The sequence below is a fragment of the Thunnus albacares genome, chromosome 5, assembly GCF_914725855.1.
Source record: "Thunnus albacares chromosome 5, fThuAlb1.1, whole genome shotgun sequence".
Taxonomy (NCBI): Eukaryota; Metazoa; Chordata; class Actinopteri; order Scombriformes; family Scombridae; genus Thunnus; species Thunnus albacares.
Genome location: NC_058110.1, coordinates 22,023,580 through 22,037,663, shown reverse-complemented (window position 1 = coordinate 22,037,663; position 14,084 = coordinate 22,023,580). Strand labels below are relative to the sequence as shown.

The 14,084-nt window shown below is 41.7% G+C and overlaps 1 protein-coding gene across 9 annotated transcripts in view; it reads right to left on the bottom strand.

The window, feature by feature from the left end:
• The window catches only part of LOC122982726 (glutamate receptor-interacting protein 2-like), a 31,866-nt gene extending 19,011 nt beyond the window's left edge, over window positions 1-12,855 (bottom strand). For 2 of the 9 annotated variants that reach the window (XR_006403521.1, XM_044352247.1), the window contains exons 1-8: window positions 12,339-12,855; window positions 7,217-7,297; window positions 6,345-6,483; window positions 4,346-4,491; window positions 3,255-3,338; window positions 3,080-3,155; window positions 2,258-2,403; window positions 85-232 (exon numbers count right to left, since the gene is read on the bottom strand). Coding sequence is in view for 8 of the 9 variants with exons in the window: in XM_044352247.1 (XP_044208182.1) it covers window positions 85-232; window positions 2,258-2,403; window positions 3,080-3,155; window positions 3,255-3,338; window positions 4,346-4,491; window positions 6,345-6,483; window positions 7,217-7,297; window positions 12,339-12,516 (998 nt within the window). In the remaining variant the exon portion in view is untranslated. Of the gene's footprint in view, window positions 1-84; window positions 233-2,257; window positions 2,404-3,079; window positions 3,156-3,254; window positions 3,339-4,345; window positions 4,492-6,344; window positions 6,484-7,216; window positions 7,298-7,434; window positions 7,611-9,696; window positions 11,244-12,338 lie in introns of those variants that run through there. The other 7 variants (XM_044352240.1, XM_044352242.1, XM_044352244.1 and 4 more) reach the window with 6 other exon arrangements.
• Between the last annotated feature and the right edge of the window lie 1,229 nt (window positions 12,856-14,084).

Here is a 14,084-nt window from a genome sequence, read left to right as displayed (position 1 = left end):
AGCGAGACAGAGGCAGATTGTATTAAGAGAGTCTTTGTTAGGAAAGTGTCTGTGGAGAAATTAAACATAAAAGGTTGGTTTCACCTTTCGACCACACTGGCTGCCTTTATCTTGTCAATAATAATAACTTGTTTGCTCCTGTATATCATTGTGGTGAGACTGATCCCCAGGCTGGCGGAGGGACCTTTCACTATCTCCACCAGCAGAGGGCCTGAGGCTTGCTGCACTGCCTCTGAAACAGATAATACACACAGATATGATATGGGCCAACTACTTTACTGGATGCATGCAAGTCAGGAACACAATATAAGACTTATACAATCTTAACCAACAATGAAAAGACCCCAAAACTGGCATTGATGAGGTCATCATGATCAGATTTACATCGTTAATCAGTTCAAACTAAAATATCTTGCATTTTAGCTATTTTGCAAGTATTCAAACATTTGCTGGTTCCAGCTTCTTAAAGATAAGGATTTTATGCTTTCCTTTGTCATATATGATAGGAAACTGAATATTTTGGGGTTTTGGACAGTTGGATGAATAAATGGAGCAATTTGAACATGTTATTTGTATGTTTTTTAAACAAAAATTCCCCAACTTTGCAAGTTTCAGCCTCTCAAATGTGAAAATATGATGCTTTTCTGTGTCATACATGATAATAAACTAAATATCTTTTGATTTTGGACCGTTAACCCAACAAAACAGGGTATTTGAAGATGTCCCTGTGAGCTCTAAGAAACATTTTATAAACGTTTTATAGACAAAACAATTAATCGCGAAAAAAATCAGCAGATTAATCGATAAAAGAGGTTAGCTGCAGTCCTAATTTTGCCTGCTCTGACTTGTTCAGTCAGCAGTCAGGATTTCTGAATCCTAAACTCCCACACACAGAAAGATAATGTGTGCCAACTGTCCTTGGTGACCTGCCCTAATTTGCACAGACCGGTGCAGAGTTTGTGATCTTGAAAATTAGTCACCATGACCAAATGTAGGTTATAATCAGGCTTTTAGACATGCGGTGAGTTCCTGCACTACTTTTTGACCCAATGGTGAGGACATTTTGATTTGATTCGCTCTGTTCTCTTAGCAGTCAGACTGATGTGTGTTCGCAGCTCTTCCTTTTCACAACATCAGAACAGGTGCAGATGAAAATGCAACACCTTTGTATGTGTTGAAAACGTTTGCAGCATTTAGTTACTCAACAGATGAAATGAGCTGCAGAAACAAAATTAAAACTGTACACCAAAACTGTTTTCATTAATACAAATATGTACTTCTTACTGTACTGTGTCCTAGCAACAGTTCACTTAAAGGAGCATTCCACCTATTTTACATGTAAAAGTCGGTTTAATAGCCACAGGGAGCATGACTACAGGCTATGAAAATAGTTGAAAATGGTCATCTGCTGTGGCTCTGGAGGAGCTGTTTTTCATGTCTGAGGAAATAACCCTGATGATGTCATAGTGATGTCATCAGAGTGATCTCTGTCTGGGCATGGGCAGTTACACATTTACAACAGAAAGGCTTCATTGTAAACTGGGGATGTGGAGTTTGAAAAACATGGAAGTTTACTTGGCTGGAAGAGTCTAAAGAAAAGATTCAAGCAAGATGCATTTTGGGAAATGTAGGATCCAGCATCTTTTGGAGCTGTAAGTCAGGATATCTCATCTCCATTGCATTGATTTTGACTATACTTTTTTAATCTGTCTCTTGTGAATGCTCCAAATTTATGGAAGTGCAAGACTAAACCGCTGGAGTGCCTCTTTCATATGTTGCTTTGAATGTGGTGAAGAGTTTATTATTTGTCATCTTGTCCCCTTAATTGTGTAGCATCACCTGGGCTTTGGGAAACACTGTCAAATGTGCATTTACTGCTCAAGCCCAACCTTGTTTTATATAGGTCATGTTAAAAAAATTCTTATGAACAAGCTGTCACTGAAAGTTGTCCTGAGTGGCACACTCTACAGGTTATGCAAGGACTCAGAAAAGTAATATACTTCTGAAAAATGTTTTAGATTGAACCTGCCATGATTCAGGAGAGGAGAGAGAACCACACACTATGATAAAACACTGAATATCACACATCTACCCTTTTCCTGTTGGAAGTGTGCTCTCGGGCCTGAGTGACTCCCCTGGTGGCATCTCCAGCACCGCCACTCACTCTCCTCCACGCAGCCAAACGGCCACATTATTTACCCTCAGAGCAACGCTGCCCTACCATGCCTCCACATATTCCCTTTGTGTGTGTGCTCACCCATGACAGAGACGTCATACTCAATCAGGAACAGAGCTTCCTGGCCGCTCTGCATCAGCATGGTCAAAGCGTCAGCGTGCTTCTCTCTGTTTAAAGGCATCCCGTCTATGCTCAATACTCGGTCGCTGGCCTTCAAAGTGCCCTCTCTTGAGAAACACAGAATGAGAGGGAGAGAGAGAGATAAAACAACACATAGGCGACCAGCTTAAGATGCTCATACAAGCGTTCCTGCATCATTAAACAGTTCCACATGAGGGTTCCCTCCCAGGTGAAATGAAGGATAAATGAGATAAACGGCCGTAAAGTCTTTGATGGTGAATTATGTTTTGGTTGCTTTCAGTTTTCATGAGGTAAAGTGCAATGTTGCATTAGCCTGGGGATGAGCAGTGCCCTTTCTACTTAGGAGATAACAAACGCTATATGTGTAGCAGTAATTTCATGTAGCGGCCTGAGCATAGACTAATGCAAGAGAAATGATAATGTGTGTATAAAGACAACATAGATTTTAAATAATTTAGATGCATCATTCTTATAAATCTGATTTCATTTGGGTAATAGACAAATATTTTCATTGCGGACAAAGATAAGGCAATTAGTAAAACACATATCCATTAGGCCGTACATCTAAATAAACACAACCACACAATATAGAAACACGCATGCGTGAACAAATACAATAATTTGTAAAGGCTAACACACTCATTCATGCATGAACAAGGCATAAAAAGCATACAAGGCTCATAAATAGCTACACTTGTATACACACACACAGACACACACACACACACACACACACACACACTCATCCATCCATGTCCTCACCTGTCAGCCGGACCCCCAGGCCTGACATAGGTCACCACCAGAGGACGAGACCTGCGCCAGTCCTCATGAAAGCCCCCTGAGAAACAAAAACACGGAAATAAAACCAGTGCGAAAAGCTAAAGCTAATTGATTTCACTGAAGGATTTAAAAAACAATCAAACTCCCACCCACCTACCTCTCATGACAAACCCAAAGCTGTTTCCCTCCTTGTGTAAACACACCTCTATGGTTTTTGTTATGACTCCTGACGGGGTCTGGACTGTGGGAGGAACAAAAAAAAGAAAAGTCATCCAAAATGACAAAATCATTACTTAAAATCTTACTAAGCTACAGCATTCTGGAAATACATTTAATTAATCTCAGTGTGGAAATTCATCTTCTGCTTTTGTCCCATACTAACGACATAAAGAGCAGTGAGCAGCCACAGTGCAGCTCCCGGGGACCAACTCTGTTTCTGTGGCCTTGATCAAGGAAATCCAATAAGTATTGATTTGTTGATATATATTTTTTGCAGGTCGAAAGATATCTAGATGTCAAGGTTAAACATGGGCTAAATATGATTGATCATTTTTAACACGTCTAGGTTGTAACTGCTGTTTCAAATGTAAAGCAGATCTGCTTTACATTTTGAAATACAGAAATGCTACTGAAACAACAGTTACATGTAAACTAGATGTTTTAGCTCCAGTTTTATTTATTCCGATGTTATTATTATGTTATAATCAGTGCTTCCTGTGTGGGAGGAAATTAAAGTGAACATGCAAACATGCAGAGAGGCTGCAGTCTAAACAAGTCAGATGAATGTAGAAGTGAGGGCCAATGAGATGCCAAAATTTTGACATCTGAAGGTGCAGTGGACTCAGCATTTTATACCTAAAACTGATCATTTGGTTCTCCAGGTCTAAAGCCACATTTTTGTCTGGAGCCTCAAAATACCCAGAATGTGTTTCGCGTGTCTTCCTAAAGCATTTTCTACACACGGATTCATCTGTTTGGTTACAGGCAGAATATTAACAGATACCAAAATCTGATATTGAGTCCTCTAGAGGTTAAATGTCTCCAGGACATAAACCAGGGGTCTTTATAATCTGCAGCCTCAACTAATAAGTTATTTATTAACATATTTCCTACATTTGTGCATTTGGAAATACGAAGCATTTGTTTTAATAACAGCACTTTCTCTACATGTCTGAGCATTTTCTACACATGGCCTCCTCTATGTGGTGAAGACCGTCAATCAGAGACATCGCGTACAGCTTCACCTACCGAACGGAGGCAGCTCGTACTCCACCTCCAGCACGACTCGCTCCCCGATGTTCTTCAGCAGGCTGATAATCTCATCGTGGCGAAGCTTTGACAGGTTGATGCCATTCACTGACTTGATGTAGTCTCCTACATTCAGCTGGTCACTCCTGTGGGAAGTGATGGACAGACCATCAAGAACAAGACCATCGTGTAATCTGGCGTTAATCTAAAAATTCTGGCAAGTTTTTTTCACTGTATGATCCCCCATGTGTGAATGAGGCAGAATCAAAACTGATGCATTAACAGAACAAGTGCTGTCTAATGTGAATATTAGGTTTGTTGTGTTAATGTGTGTGCAGACAGTAATGTTAATTTGATTATAAATCCCTTTGCAGTGTGTTGACAAACATACAGAGCCAGCTGTGTAGAAAAGAGAGCCGGATACTGGAGTTGGATGGCTGAAAGCGTCTCCTCTTCAGACACTGACAGTGATGATTGTACATGGTGTCTCACATATGACATTCTGAGTCAACACGCTGCTCATTGGAGGGCTAATTAATTAAATAGATTTTCTGCCCTGCTTGCCCCTCTCACCTTTGGGCTACTGCCAGTCAGTTCTGACAGCAGACAGAGAGACATCTTAACCAGCAGAGTCGACCGGCCTGTCATCCGGTCCAGTCTTATCACACATTGTCACTGCCAGTCTCTCTCCTGTCTGCCTGCTTGTCTCTCCACCCAGTAAATTAGCTAGCACTTCCACACAAGCATGAACTCAGCTGTAGGAAGACAAGCTGCTTGGAAGAATTAGCACCGTGTCTGTCTATAAACCTCCTTGGACTTGACAAGCGATGTCATATTTGGCCGAGACATTTTCAGAGGGGCTGTGTCATTATTACAAATTGTGTGTGTGTGTGTGTGTATACGGTGTGTGTGTGTGTGTGTATTTGTGTGTGTGACAGGAGCTTCAGTCACACGCTGCTTAATCATCATAAAATTTCCACTACGTTTTCTTTCCATGTCGTTGATGTTAAGAAAAATTAGTTTAATTGAATATAGTTATATTGAATAATTACTACTATATAGTGAATTAAAGTCCCCCTAATTTTCCTTCAGTTGGATGTTTGCGCTTCACTGTGCAGAATGATGTTATGTGCAGAGTTTGACACTAGAAGGCTGTTTTCACATTCATCTGCTGAAAATGGAAAGTTTCTCTGTGCTCAGATGTGTACTTACAAGCATTATTTGTGACATCACAACTAGTATGGAGCCAATTGTGGTCCAATGTGCAACTTATACAAGTGCAATGCGAAAAGTTGAAGCCTTCAGAGTAGAGCTGCAACTAACAATTATTTTCATTCTCGATTAATTGTTTACGCCAGAACAGTGAAAAAGGTCCGTCACAGTTTCCTAAAAATCAAGGTGATCCCCTTAAATTGCCTGTTTTGTTCAACCAAAATACTGAATTTACGATCACATAAGACTAAGAAAAGCAGCAAATACATGAGAATGGACTTTTCAGTGAAGTCTTGTGTCCAGCAGTTTAACTTTTGCAATGAAATATATTCATATATATTAATAGATTCTGTCTTTTTCAATGAGGTAGAAGGAATAAATGCCATTTCAAGAATTTTAATGAGGTAGTTGAGCTTTTTTGGAGGGGGAGACCACACACAAGTTATTATTTAAAGCAGTGTATTTTTATATGTCTGGAGCTGATCTTTAAACATCAACTGAAAAAATAGAAAAAATAGAGAATTTATATCAAAATTTATATCAAAATTTCAAGTTGTGGACACATCCTACATGGTTTGTTGGGGGCTTTGCTTCCAAACAAGCCCTTATGAGTACAACACTCTGAGGGTTGGCATGAAGCTAATCTAACACAACGCCCACAGTCCTGCAGTTAGGACGAGCTGGTGTAACTTTGCAACATGTGGACATTTGTGGGAGCAGGATAACTAGTGCGGACAGCTTGGTGTGGTTGGCAGGTTTTAACCGCATCACCGAGCACAGATCTCACCTGGCAGCTAGCCCACCTGGCCGTAGGTTTGACACTCTGGGCTTGCCGTCCTTATCGGACCCTCCGGAGATGGTAAGGCCGAGGCTGCTGCCTTCCCTTTTCATCAGGTCCACCGTGGTCACTCCTCGGTACTCCTCTGCTGACAGATACAGACACAGGCACAGATCCACAGTCAGCATTAGCGTCTGCTTGAAAGAATCACCCTGTCTGAGAGGCAGCGGAAGACTCTTTTCTCGCTGTCTTTCTCTCCTGAGTCTCTCACTAAAATGCTCTCTGACACACAACCACATTATTTTCTCACTTTCCTGTCTTTTCTTTGTTCCTTTAAATCTCTCATACTGAGTGAATCTTTGTGGCAGGTTGAGAAGGAGGATGAGGAGGAGGAGGAGGATGGAGTCAGTATTACTAATATCACACACAGTACAGATAATGGAAAGAAATTCAATGCGTGAATAAAAAAAGAAACTCATTGAAAATTAAATTGAAATCAAATTGTATTCATAAGTGAATGAAAATGAGTTTGACCTTAACTCTAATGGATGTGTGGCTATACAGCGTCATCAGAGGACTCATTCTGTCTTGTGGTCCACAATGTGCTGTGCTGTTACATCACTCTACGTGAAGTCTACTGAGTGTGGTTTAGTACCAATGACAGGTATGCCATACAAGCGTTTTTTCCTCCTTATCTAAGCATTCAAAACAGTGCAGCATTAAGCAACATGCAGAAGACTCACGGGTGAACGTGCACACAAACAAAAATCTGTGTCTCTGTCAAAAATGGCATGACTCTTCTTCTTTCTGGGATGCAGGTGAATTAGCATGAATCAAACAGAACACAAAATGATGTGAAGTCAGTTTTGATTGTATTGTACCTGAAAGGCTACGCCTCCGGGAGGAATATGATTGGTCAGTTGCCCCGGACTCTTTGCTCCCCTTTGAGTATGGTCCTTCATCTGAGGAGACAGCAGGGAGGTATGGAGGTGCTGTTAGGAAGCACTGTGGTGATACGTAGAGACTCTCTGCAGTAGAGGGCTAAGTGAACATGACCACATCATGACAGCTGCCCACACTTTAATGCTTTGAACTGCACCTTGAGTAATGTGGGGGTTCTTGGAGGGAAACAGCACTGAGCCAACAGCCACATCCGTCCGGCATTAGCTAACTGAAACAGAGTGATCAGCCTGGACTCAGCAACCCGGAAGGTCACTACACTTTGTTTCCACGACAACGCTATAAAAGGGTCAAGAGATTAAAATAGCTCCTCTCCGTCTGCAGCAAAGACCCTTGAAAGCCATTAATTTAACACAAGAATACATTTGTGGCGAGCTTGATGTATGCGACTACTAAAGCATGGGAATTTTCCTGAAGGAACAGCAAGCGGTTAATGGACTGTTCGGGCATGGAGAGAAAATCATCATTTTCATGTCATTTACAGCAGCTGCTATAGAGAGCCAGGGAATGTCCAATCTGCTCTGCAGGGAAAATGTGTGGGTTTTTTTATTTTTTTTTTTTTTGCTTCCAACACCCATTTCTGACACAGCACTGGGCTGGCCTTAGATTAGCAGAGCCACAGCCGGCCATCTGAACCTGAATACAGCCACACAAGCATGTCAGCAGTCACAGCGATGAGGAAACTGACTTGACACTTCTCTAATCCCGTCCACCACGGATTACCTTTTCAGCTGTCCGGCACGGTGATTGAACATCATCTTACAAACTTAAAGAAGAGCTGTGCCAAGTCCTCTTTTTACAAGTGGAGGGGGCATGTTAGTGCCCTACGTTACAGGCATCAAACTTAAGTCATGACAACCTGAAGTCAGTACGAACACTGGTTAAAACCTTCCTCTCTAACACCCTTAAACTGTAAACCGTAAACCAATAAAGGTCAACTAAAGCAGGATCTACTTCCATGTGCTCCACAGGTCAGAAATGAGTTCTGTCATCATGTAAGAATTAACATCCCAAGCCTGGGAGTATATCAAGTTGACAAGAAAAATGACATTTCAGTTACTCTGACATGTCTTTTTCTTTTATCTGTGCTGATTTGTGACGAGTGAACTGGAGGAAGCGTGTGCTCGGAGGGCATCAAACTCACTGCCTTCTCATCAAGTTTCCACATCTGCCCAACTGAGGATGTAGCCTTTAGACAGCTGAAAGGCATGGATCCTTTGTCAAACCTTCTCTGACCTGAAACCTTTAGGCAGGCCCTGGATACAAGAAATAAAGAAGAAAACTCAGCCTTCTTTTGTGCACAGCTGTATGAGTCAGACTTGAACCACAGAAATATCTATAGTGGCTTTACATATTATGGCGATGTACAGAATATACATTTGCATAACGTGGTATTTCACACTATTTCATACACATCCTTGCACAAATATCCTGTTCAGTAGCTCTGAGGTACAAACACACATACACAAAGTGAGTGACACATCACAAACACATTAGGTTGGGCGAAAGCCTTGTAACCACGTGGATTCCTGAGGGCCCTGACAGTCCAGCAGCTGTCATTGCAGTCAAAAGGCAACATTAGCTCAGGGTTACGCAGACCCCAACGCGCTGCACGTGACAGAACGCTACTGTACCATCAAGCCAGCCCACAGCCATCCTCCTCCAGCTTAAAATAACCATCACTTACCCTAACAGTCAGAATTACGCTCAGGATGGAGCTGATTAATAAACAGCCCCAACAATGAAGCAACTATTAAAAAAAAAAAGTCAGCTCTGTTAATAGTTTGTTGTTGGCTCAAGGATGCCAGTAGAGCTGCATCTAAAGCACTTCGGAGCATCACACTGACTAAAATAAAATTCTACACTCCTGCATAAATATGTGCTGAGTTAATTAACTCCTGATTTAATTCAGGCCGCTGTATGCCATCCTTCCCATTACCAACCAGAATGTAGGTTAAATACGGGGGCAGCACTGACAATGGCAATGCAATCATAAGGCTATTTTCAGATGTAAAACTTTATTTATACACTGGAGCCTGCCAGACCCAGTTTATGTTGCTATATCTGCCCCAATTACACATGGCAGGATGGTATGCAGAGCTGGTGGCTGAGTCCACTGACTCTGAAATCTCTTGCAATCAATCACTGTCATTATGAATGCACTGCAATGACTGCACATTCATTTGTATTCAGGATAAATGGATGATGATTGCAGTTACGATGGAAAGGGCTACCCCTCAGATGAACTATACATGTAAGACATAAGCAGCTCTTAACAGGTTAGTAAATGATCCAGGTGATCACTAACCCCCCTCCCCTTCCTGCCTCAAATCCTCTGCTACAACACACACGTTGACCCCCCTGACTCTGCGTTGTAAAGATCAAAGTGTGGTGCTCTTACCAATGCTGTTCTTGGTATCTCTCCTCAGGCCACACAGCATGGCTGTAGTTTAGTCAGCGCAGCCACCCTCAGGAAGTAACCTTGCTGATCTTTGAGTACTGGGCAGAGAGCTGAGCCTTCCACCTGAGGAAAAGAGTCTCACCCGCTCATATAACACAGTGACACCATCTTCCTTTCTCCATTCCTTTTTGCCCTAACTCCAGCATTCCCTTAACCTTTTATCCCTGCTTGTAAAAACCCAGTGAAGTCTGGAGCTCCAGAGGGGCTGATCCTCAGATGGTCCCTTCTATTTAAACTTGGAGACCAAAAAAAAAAAAAGATGTTTCTTCTTCAAAATATGAATCTACTAAGCTCTGTTTTTCTATAAAATCCAAAGCAGGAAAATCATGTGTTCATGTCCTTTTCTTTCCATCTTGCTGTGGCTCCGTTATTTTATGAGCTGTTTTTTACTAATCGTTCGTCCTTTTCCAGAGCATTTATCATTCCCTTTTCATAGACTCACATGAGCTCACACATAACCCTTCTCTCTCATACAGAGCTAGAGTGAGTGTGTTCGCTCTCTCTCTCTCTCTCTCTCTTTCTCTCTCTCTCTCTCTCCCTCTGCCAGAGGGGTTCAGTGAGGCAGGCACACACGATAGTCACTCCCTCCCCCTACACACACACACACACACACTCACACTCTCTCTCTTTACTCATTTCCAACCCAGTCAAACACCCTTCATATGCACATCCTCAAACCCACCCACCCACATACAGAGATTAGACACGACAAAACTGCACACACACATACACACACACACATACACACACACCACACACTCAACTCTCTCCACAATTAACACCACCTGCACATTCATTGTCAGATTCAGCCCCGCACAGTGTCAGGATACAAGCAGTCACGTTTTTCTCACATAGACTCTGCACCAGAGCTTTTATCAGCACAATGCTATTATCTCTGTCTCTCACACATACATACACACAAACACATGAGCGCATAATGACAAATGCATATGCAAAATTCCTGTGCAGAGCAGCTGCCTGTGTGAGAGGCTGTCTAGCAGTTGAAATGTTACTAGAGATGCCGTGCAGTTGTCGAGCGCGGGGCTGTGGTGACAGATTCTACTTCTCATCAGATTGTAGAAATAAAAGGAATGAGTTAGTGAAAATTAAATGGATTTGTTCTAAAGTCTGACATCTCAAGTTTACCCTCTGCTAATCTCAGGCCCCCCTGAGGTCCTTCCACCCAAACACAGACAGACTAAAGGGTCTGCTGCCTGCACCATTGCCACACCTGTCTGACCATTTGTCGTGCACACATAATCCTCGACGCCTGCCGCTTCCTGACCCCCACCACCTCTGACATATAACACCCTCCTCCAGCCTCACTAGCAGCCCCTCTGAACCCCATCCACCTCTTTTGTTTTGGTCACTGCGGACAAATTGTTGTCATCGCTGAGACTTTTTTGGAGGAAAAGAAAACAGCAAGGAGAGCACGCATAATCACACCATAACACAACACACAACAGCTTCTTCAGAAGCTCATTCTACAACTGACTTTTTTTTTTTTACAGATGTGTGGTGACTACAAACAAACAGCTTCTACCCGCTGTTGCGTGGAGCCTAATTAGTAAGCTGTTCCAGTGGACACAATGCTCTTCGGTGTAGATAATTTCCTCCGAGACTTTTGTCCTTAATACCCCATTTACAATGTGAGCGAGCATAGTCTTTCAGAGCGAGACTAATTAATTTCCAACAGAATAAAGAGAATTGGGAGACGGAGCAGTGTGCTGGACTGATAAAAACCTCTGGGAACAGGGTGGCAAACGTTGGCTTATAATAAAAAATGGACACTTTTGCATTTCCTCAACACCAGAAATCAGCGTTATTGATGTAGGGTGAGTGATAATGAAATGATTAGATTAGGAAAGCAAGGTTTTGGCATAAAAAGAGGTTGGGAATGCTTAATCCTCAAACAAAAAAGAAACAAAGAAAGGTAGAAAAAAACTCAAAAGCTGCAGGACTCTTAGGAGGATATCTGTCTTTCGTCATGGTTTGTAAATGACTCCAATATTATTATAAAAACCTATCCTCTTGAAAATAGTCGATATTTTTCTTTTCACATAGACTAAATGTGGCCGTTTTAAGCAGGAGGGCCTGAATCTCGACCAGCTCATCGATCAAACTGACCACACTGCCATCTTATGGTGATCAGACCCAGTTACAAGTGGAGATATGAAAAGCACAATGACTAATTCACTTGTCAGCCAGAGCAGATCAGTGTGACAAGAAAAAAAAAAAAAAGAGCCAGAGGCAAAGCATGTGTCAGTCATGTGTTAGTGTTCACCTTTAAGGTTGGTCAAAAGCCCTGATTTAAGTCCAGAAAATGCTCAGTTTACCAGGCTTGCTGTAGATATACAAACATTTTTATATTTAAATTACATTACATTTTAAAAGGCAGTACATAACTTGGTGACTGTTAGCAGAATGACTTACAGATAAACTTGTTAAAGTCTAAACTGCGTTAACACTTACAACTCTGGATAAACTGGCAAGCAAGTAAAACCTCCAAGTCTCACATATTTTGTTTTACAATATTTAAGATGTCAACTGAATATATTACATATATTTCCTGTAGTCTTTACCTTTGGTTCTTCCTCTGATGATGCCCATTCGACATCTGAGAGAAAAAGAGAACATCCTCCTCTTTCCTCCTGAAGACCGGCTGCCTTTCCTCAGGGAATCTGTCTGAGGAAAAGCGAAGGAGAGCTGCTTGGGAGTGAGGCGCCCCTTTCCAAATACTACCCTTGCTGACATGTTCATTTTTCTGACTGTCCTCTTCCTGACACTGTCACCATCTCTTAGACATTGCGGTCTCTGCCTGTCCCGCTGTTCTCATGTTCTCCTCCCTCTCTGGAGAACTTCCAGTCCTCTCAGGTGACTCTTCCAAGCCACTCCAGAAGCAGGTGCAGTTTTTTTTTTTTTTTAAAAGAAAGGAGGAAATACTCAGATCCAACACTGTGTGCGTTTCTTTCCAACCATCCTGAGTTACTCACTTCCACATCCAAACAGCCACAAGCTGACTGGCTGAATAAATGTTGTGTTTTTGCATCTCCAGCAATGTCAGTTTTACAGGAACAGATGGCAGAGGACTCAGGGCTGTGGGGCACAGCTTGTCTGCCAGAATGCAATGGAAACTTTCTCTGCAGGGAGGCACCTCTTAACATTGCAAAAACCATATACAGTCTGAGCTGGCCATTTTAAGGCAATGACTGTTGATAATCTATCTAATCTATTGATATAACAGGTTATTACATGAGCGTGTCAGCTGAGGATTTATCAAAACATGCTGGTACTCTTAGAGGAGAGTGATCTGGCTTCTTCACAATTGTCAAGGACTCACAATATGAATCCACTCTGGTCTAATCTTATACAGTTATACAGTATGATATTTAAAGGGACACTTCACCAATTTTACACATCAACGTCAGTGTACTAATTATAGTTAGTACTACTCAGCTGGTGAAAACAGTCGTATAATGTGCTCTTTGGATTTTAAGGGAGTTCTCAGTCTAATAAAATAACCCTGATGATGTCATCAAGGTTATGTTGGATTGTGCTGGGCTCATGTCATATGGGATTGATGGGAAAGACAACATAAAACAACACTAAATCCATTAAGTTTGGGTTTAACCACCATGAATGACATGGTGGTTGAGGTGAGGTGTTTCTATTTACGACATTTTCCAGTACTTCTGTATTATGAAGCGCCAAGTCGGATACATCAATGCTTTCAGAGAAAAATGAGTTTCCCAGTCATAATTATGACTATTTACAAGTTGGAATTTCGTAATTACTATAACTCAGATATGACATGAACGCAGCATTGGGCCAGAGTCCTCAAGTCTTTAGCAGAAAGCCTGTGTTATGAACTTACTGTACTGAATTCGAAACACATGGACATCCACCAGTCAGGGAAGGTTTAACCAAAGATATTGTGAAGTTTCATTATGGGAAGTGTAGGGTCCAGATCCATACAAGGCACTTAGAAGTTAGGATGTCTCTGCCTCGGCTGCATTAATGTTGACCATATTTAACTGCCTCTTACAAGTGCCCAAACTAAAGGACAAGGCTGATTTTCTATATTTTTCCTTTTTGTCAACAAATCTCTTGCACACATCAAACCAATTAACTGATCCTACTTACTATTGTGTGCATATCCAAAGCTTGATATGTCTTGACTTTGTACTTTTTTACTTTGACTTAAGTTCTGAAGTTCTTTGAGATTGTGAAGTGTAGCACAAGAAGCTGGTTACACACTGGATGCACACACTTGTAAATAGATCAATTCATTGTTGGTTTGGCCCTGCATTTGCTGACAAAAAAAAAAA